We start from the raw sequence: 7,813 nt of genomic DNA, 5'->3' as shown, positions 1-7,813 counted from the left end.
AATGAGCTGTGACAGCCTTATATAGGGTGTCCAGGTGAGGAGTCATTCCAGGTAAAAGGAGCCACACTTCAGTCCTGGGACCTCAAAAAATGAGCTAGAGTTTTGCAGGTTCAAGCAGCCCATGCTTTGTGCCTCATCAACAAGGGAAGCTTGAGTCTTGTGTAGGGCTGCAATGTTGTGAACCTTGAGATGTCTCAACTTCAGTGATGTCCATGGCTCCCTCCCACCTTTCCACAGGCACCAGGCAGCAAATGTTTCCATGACCTAAGAAGCAGTGCTCATGCCCTGCAGCGCACCCTAGATGAGTCAGCCTCACTCCTGACCATGTTCTGGAGAGCAGCTTTACCAAGCTTCCACGGCCCTGGGCTGCCTGGCAAAGTGGTAAGAGGCCAGTGTTGTCTTCTGGTATAAGCTTTGTTCTTCTGCCCCATGAGATTCTGTATTCTCAGTTCCAGGGCTTTCTGAGGGTCAGGAGCTACACAGGTTGTTAGAATGTGCTGGATCTTAATGTAGCATCCTGGAGGGAGACCCCTGGTGGATGTTTTCATTGAAGCTCTGATTACCTTACTTTGTCCTCACACCCCAAACCCCAAGATAATAATTCAAAGAGAAGAAAAGGAAATGGAGAAGCACAGACATAGATGCCATGGTAATCTATAAATATCTGCTTCCAATAAATCTGAAGTTTGAACTAAAATTCAGGGGCCTTTGAAGCTTCTCCATTCCTCAGGGCTTCTTGGTCAAAAGATCAAAGGAAGTCACTGTGATCCTGCAGCTTCTTTCAGTCATGCTCCTAGAATCCCAGCACACCTTTTATCTGTGTTCCAGTCTGGGGAAAAGGTAGAGCCCCTAAAGAATTGTCCTGCCTTGGTTGGACTAGAATCTGGATCCGCTCACTAGTTTTTATTTCCATATTAATGTAAATGGTATGTTTGGGGAAAAAACTATGCTAATTACAAGGAAGCACTTTACCATCTTCAGATTCATACAGACATTTTGAAATGTGAACACTGTCATCAGGTAGCCCTGTGTCCCAGACATAGTATCTCTGAAATTCCAAGTCCAGCATGGATGGGAGAAGGGTGAGACAAAACTACTTCAAGGACTGATTTGGAGGTCTTGTTCACAGTTGGGAGTTGCTGTGGGTCTGGAGTCAGGGTCTCCTTGATCCTTGATTGGGGGCTTTCAGGTTCTCAACATTCCTACCTGTGGTCTTTTTCTCAACTGTTCTGAACTGAGGGATTGAGAAGCTATAATGAAGGGAACTCAGTCTGCTGAGAAGATTGGAGTTCTGCTTCTGATTGGTAGGAACCACAAAGAACTGGATACATTCGGTCTCCAAACTATTGTCTGAGAGCTTGTCCTTCTTCCCCAGAATGAATCAATGGAAAGGGAGCTCCTGGATCTGCGAGCCCAAGTATCTAAACAGGAGAAGCTCCTTGAGAGCACAGCTGAGCGTCTGAAGACTGCTAACCAGCAGAAGGAAAACATGGAGCAGTTCATTGTCAGCCAGCGTAGGTGCCCCTGAGCTGTGGAGCAGCAGAGGAAAGGAATGGTCTTGCAGATGTCCCACTTGTGCTGCAGATAAACAGTGACCACAGAGGCACTGGGAATGTTGGGAAGGGAGAGTCTGATGCACTGGGCCCAACCCTCCTGTGACATGAGCAGTTGTGGTTGCAGAAGGAGGGGGGGACAAAGGGGTCAGCAAGAGGCCATGATTGAGGGGTGAGAAGAAAATGCTCTAGAAATTGCATGCCCAGCAAGTAGGGCCCAGCTGGAAATTCCTTCTCTCAGGGGCTCTTTTCTTCTTTCAGTGACCAGGACCCATGATATTTTGAAGAAGGCAAGGACTAACTTGGAGCGAAAGCAACGATTCCATCTTACACAGTCACAGAGCCTGCTTCAAATACATCACCATCTGACATCAGCTCTGTAAGTGACCCTGACCTCCTTTACCTTCTGGGAGATATCAGGTTCACCACACAGGTCTTAGCTCCTGGATAGCCTCCTCTTAAGATTCCATCCCTTCACCCTCCTGCCCGCTCAGCTTTCTACCCTGTTATTACTCTCCTCTCCTCACCATCTCTCCCCTTTAGCCCAATTTTCTCTCCTTGATGTCAGTCAAGCAAGGAGCCAGAGAAATGCAGTTCAGTTGGTCCCTGAGGGAAGAAACTTTCAAAGTCTCTCTGTGAATTAGTTGTCTACCAAGAGATCTTGAGGCCATAAGTGCATTCTGGACTTTCCTGAACTACTTGAAAAACCAAATAAGGCATAACCTTATAAATTGACTTTAGTGCACAAAATTAGGTTAAGAACAGCATTTTATTTTAACATCTCATTTTCTTTAAAAAACATGAAGGAAGATCCATTTGGTCTCCTGGATATAAAAGAAAAAACTGATAATGAAAAAAAGATGTATGAAAGATGATATGTCATGAGCTTTGTAATGTTTTGAACAACCAATAAAAAAAAGAAAAGAAAAGAAAAAAAATACACTTTAAGGGAAAAGTTTTAAAATATATATATATATAGCAGATATTCTCTACTTTCACTTAAATGCTGTGCTAATAATTCCCTAGAAATCCTATTAAGAGAAAATTCATGTGTAACTGATTGTTTTAAATATGAGAAATTAAACCTTTAAACTTATATAGTAAACATCAGAGCAGTTGAGCATTCTAGGAATGTTCCTAAGTTGTACCCTGAGAGCCTTGACACCCATAGTGTGATCAAGCATGGGATGTATATTAACTAGCTCTTGTTTTCTAATTCCCTTTGGTTCTTCTCTGAGAATTGCTTTCTTTCCTGAGCCTCTTAACACAACACTTAGAGGATTGGCTCTGTACAGCCTCTTCCTATCCCTGCCAAGTTAACCCACAGCCTCCAGTTCCTGCTGGCTCCCTCCAGTGTGCAGGCCACCCTCTTTTGTTCCAAATTTCTGGTCTCTAACTCCAGGCTAAATGTTAACTGGTTGTATGCCATTGGCTGGCCCCTTTGCCTCTGTGAGCTACTACCCTCCATCTGTTAAATGTGGACCTAGACTTCTATCATCTCTGAGGTCCCTGCCAATTTGACTACTCCTTATGAAAAATGAGACACACACTTAACAGGGGAACTTGCCCCAATATGTCCTCTTCAGTACAGGCTGTTTCTACATGTGCGTGTTTCATGGTTCATCCTTCTTTTCCTGGAATATGACAAGGCCTTTATTTTTCTTCAGACCACATAACATGTAGTATGAACTGGGTAATAAGAGGACAGTAGTAGGATCTGACCATATGACATGCAGTAGGGCTATGGCTGGGGCACCAGGGATTTGGGTGCACAGGGAAGCTTATCCTCTAAGCTGGAACCTGGAATCTCCTCCAGACCCAGTGCATCCCCTTGACTCATTCTTTTTACTACCTCCCACCATGTTTATGCCTTCCTGCATGCTTTGCCCTAATTCCAGTGTCTGGGAATCATAAGTGGGGTCTAACAGTTCCATCTGAACAGAATTCTTTTGTTTACTTGCAGGTGAAATCGTTAAGGGTCCTTCTGTGTGCTCCAGCATTGAGACCTTTGCCTTCCAGGAGCCACAAAAGAAGCAAAGCCACCATGCTTTTGAGATATATATATATATTCATTCCCTAGCACTATGTCTAACCCTACACTATTCCTAAATTTAGTTCTATACATAAAACTACATTAATATAAAGCATATGTAATAATATGAATATTCATGTGTAATTAGACATAAATTTAATATCAATGGAGAAAGAGTGTGGCATAGGGAGGCAACTTACACGATGATCAGAAAGCAGAGAAAGAGAGAAACTCTTTTCTCCAGATTCAAAATGTATACCTCATAGACATGCCTCCAATGAACAACTTCCTCCAGCCACACCCCACCTGCCTTGAGTTTACCACTCAACTAATTCACTGATTAGACCAAGACAAGCATTCAGTCATTTCTCCTCTGAACCTTCTTGCACTGTCTCACATATGAGACAGTGTGAGACAGTGATTTTCTTTGCCTTCAACTTCATTGATTGGCATGAGACAGACAACCTTTTGCAAGGCCTCACTGACAAAATGTAGTTCAACTTCATCTATTTGTGCTTATCTTCCTATGTTAGCTCTCAAAATATTTTGTGAGTGCTACTCAAGAAAATATGAAATGGTGATCAGTTCTGCTAACACTGAGTATTTGTTTCACTAATATCAAATTTCTACCCTGCTGCTCTGTTTCCATGCTTTTCTGCATATATGATAAACTTGAGTCATAGGGTAATATTTTTGAAGCCATTTTACAATGCCAATCAAACCTGGCATTTTTTATATTAATGGTATGCAGGTCAGTCAAGAGGATACCACTATAAGCTATAATTCACATGTGCACAATGTGGGATAATTCTGTGACTATCAACTGGTTGGTGGTAATGAGATGCATCCCAATTTCAGACAAGCTAAAATGTGAAGAAAAGAATACTCTGGCAGACACCCATAGAATCTCTTCTGATGATTCCTTCTATCTTTCTGAAAGTGACGAGAAATGCAGTGTGGTGAGCATGGACAGCACCCTGGACAATGTCCTGGAGGAGGCCACCTTCCTGTGCACTGGCTGTGCCAAGGATTGAGGGCTCCTTCAAGCACTGGTGCAGTGGGGTCCTCGAAATGAGAAGGTGCAGGGGACCAACTGCAGTGCTTGATGGGCCTTTTTGTTGTCTGCTTTGTGGACACTGTGATAACCTTAGCAGAGTGCCCCCATAAGCATCAACTGGAAAGGCAACGAGGAGAACATGGCCCTAATCACAGCTGTGCCTGCAGGACACCCCACCATCACCAACTACCTGTTCAACTATTTCTCTGGTCTTGATCTTGAAAGAAGGGACATTTTCAGCTTCACTGCCATGATGAAAGTCACCATGTAGGGCTAAATGGAGTGTGCTAGAGTCCTGATGCAGGGGCAGATATACATGGAAGGGACACCCGCCATGAAATATCCCCTCAGAAGCGAGCCGCTTTACATAGGCCGCGCGGAGGCCGCGCCCAACCCTATCCCGAAGAGTTTGAGGAAAAGTACAGGCTAGAGCTGCTGCTGGCCTCTGAGGAAGTTCTGAAGCCTACAACCTCCAAAAATGCTTGCAGAGACTTACTGAGTTTGTGCGGTCCATGCTGACCTAGCACTCCAACTGGGGCCTGGAGGATGGGAGCATCCTAGACCATATGATCAGGATGAGCATAAGCTTTTACAGTCCAATTCTGACTTATCATCTGCCAAACTGTGAGCCCTGAGGACCTTTCCTGTGGGCGAAAAAGGCAGCAGGCAGTAAGAAAATCCTAGCAGCTAGCAGGGAACCAGGACACCCTTGCCCAAGAGAGGGCTGAGGAGGAGGGCACTGAACAACAATAGCAGACTTCTGAGGCCCAGAGGACCTCCAGAGAGGAGGTTCCAAGAGTCAGCACCCCATCTCTTTACCTGCCAGGGGCCCAGGGGTCAGCCTCTTCCATTTGGAAGGCCAACCTCCTGCCCCACAAACTCCTGCATCAGAGAAGTGAGTGGCCAGGTGTGGTGGTCCTCAGCATCCACATCAGCAAGGTGCAAGCACCCACCTTCCAGAGGGACCAGAAGGGCAACACCAAGATAGCACCCACCTGCAGATCCCCAAGTGGCAGGACAAGAGTCCAAGAAAGAAAAGAGGAAGGCAGAAGGGGCAGAGAGGAAGCACCAGGCGGAAGCACCAGGCGGAAGCACAGAAGGAAAGGCGGGCACCACACTGGAGGAAAAGGACATGAGGGGGTCTGTTGAGCAGAGGACCTGTGTCAGGCTAGCAGCTGTGGACTTGATGCAGAGCCCCAGGTAGGAGGTGGGTGGGGTCATGCAAGAAGTTGAGACATGCAGGGGAGGGGAGAAACACAGGGAGGGGGGCCCCAGGATGGATGCACAGAAGGATGCACAGGGCTCCTACAGTGTGCTCTGCCAGTGCTGCACAGCCTCTAACAGACTTCTTCCCAGAATCTAGGAGGTGATGAACTGTTTCTAACTGGGAACAACACAAACTGATTTGTCTAACACCCATTCTCCTAGCAATCAATACACCTAAAGGACAATTTACCTAAATGTCACCATTTATAGAACATCAATTAAGAAATTAAAAAAAAAAAACAATTTATCAAAAGGTAGTATTTTTGCATTGTTTTGTATTTTATTCATTATTCACCATTCTGCACCATTTTACAGGTGATGTGGCTCTTTGTATTTAAAGAAGTTTAAGTACATGTGCCCCAAGACCCTTGGATTAAAATATTTGTGGTGGCTGTATGAATACACACAGAACTCATGGGTTCTCCATCTTTTTACCATTGGTTTTGGCTTTTACCTTTTCCATCTAATTGTGGGTGCAAATTTGAACTATATTTTCCTATTAATTTGATTAATTGATGCTGTATATTTGTTTTTATTTGATGGAATCTTTGACTTTTACAGCAAAATGATCAAGTGAACTCTTGGCCATACAGTAATAAAAAAATCATTGTCAAAATTTATGAAATAATGCATAAATAAACTTGCATTTATTGCTAGATTCATTTTAAACAGAGACTTTGGATTGGATACACCACTTAGTAAATCTTTAACTAGTTATAAGAAAAAAATTGAGTTTTAATAAGAGGGGTAAGTTTAAAAAGTGATTAGTAGAAATAGAAAATTAAGTCATATGCCCTTAGATAAGTCAAATCTGTATATCCTTAAAAGGTAAAAACTATGCAAAAAGGATGAGAAAACCAGAGTGATGAAGTTGCTGAAGTGGGCGGGAGGTGATTTTTAGAAACAGGTGGTTAGAGTTGAGTATTAAGTTAGATGTTTTAGCAAATTTCAAAGAGTATTCAGCACTTTCAGGACAGCCGTCTCTTCCAGGCTCAAGTGGAGTTTACTTTTATTTTTCCTTTGGTAATTGTCCCTGATGTTCATCCTCATGCCAGCTTTATAAAATTTCCAGGATGTGAGGTCTTTGGCAGAACAGAGGTGTGATTTGCCTGGGTGCAGAGCTCTCAGTGGAGCTTTCTCTCTATGCTTTTATGTCCAAAGCACTGAGAAGTTTTTAGTGGATTTTAAAGTATCTGTCACATATGCACTTTACTTAAATGTTAATTTAAATACTGGCGACATGAACTGAAACTATTGTACACAGTTTGAAAGCTCTTTACAATAACCCTGGATTCATGCTGACATGTACTTCTCTGTCTCATGATGCAGGCAGGGGCTGGCACTCAGTTCTCCTTGCTGCTTCCTATTGGCACTTCTGGGTGTGGAGCTTATCAAAGATTTCACACTATTCCTTCCCAACTTAACAGATCATAAGGCTGCACCCAGGCTGTTGGAGAGACTGCTGAGATAAATATACCATGTAGCAAAGTCAGATTTTAACACACTTCTCCTAAATCCCAGAAAGGCACCAGGATGAATGCCTCAGAATCCTGGACCCACCTTTAGAACTACCGATGTTTACTGGATTTGGAACACCCCTATGGCTTAGAAGTTGAGGTTGGTCACATCACCTTGGAGAACAGGGCTGCAAATGACCTCATTTATCTTTGGAGTTGTACTGTGCCCCTGGCATTGTGGCATCTTCATACCATGTCTATGGAATCCATAGCTTTACCAGTCTTACCACAAGCCCCTCCCTCATCAGCTGAGGGCCCAGCCAGGCAGGGTCAAATGGCCTCTGTTTTGTAATTCTCAATACTGGATGCCCTGCGGACCACCTGGCAGCTTTGCAACATTTCCCACCCTTACTCCTAATGCAGAGACTGTTGCTGTTTTGCTCTGGGG

The 7,813-nt window shown here is 44.0% G+C and overlaps 1 protein-coding gene across 1 annotated transcript; it reads left to right on the top strand.

The window, feature by feature from the left end:
* Nucleotides 1-201: 201 nt before the first annotated feature.
* Nucleotides 202-4,179, top strand: LOC144373286 (myomegalin-like). Its single transcript, XM_078036380.1, has 4 exons — nucleotides 202-381; nucleotides 1,376-1,514; nucleotides 1,815-1,932; nucleotides 3,517-4,179. The coding sequence occupies exons 1-4, from the start codon at nucleotides 325-327 to the stop codon at nucleotides 3,518-3,520; spliced, it is 318 nt and encodes a 105-aa protein (XP_077892506.1). The 5' UTR covers nucleotides 202-324; the 3' UTR covers nucleotides 3,521-4,179.
* Nucleotides 4,180-7,813: the final 3,634 nt, after the last annotated feature.

Source organism: Ictidomys tridecemlineatus, unplaced genomic scaffold (genome assembly GCF_052094955.1).
Source record: "Ictidomys tridecemlineatus isolate mIctTri1 unplaced genomic scaffold, mIctTri1.hap1 Scaffold_3482, whole genome shotgun sequence".
NCBI classification, from domain to species: Eukaryota; Metazoa; Chordata; class Mammalia; order Rodentia; family Sciuridae; genus Ictidomys; species Ictidomys tridecemlineatus.
Note: the sequence above shows the minus strand (reverse complement) of the source record. Positions and strands in the feature narration are given on the sequence as shown.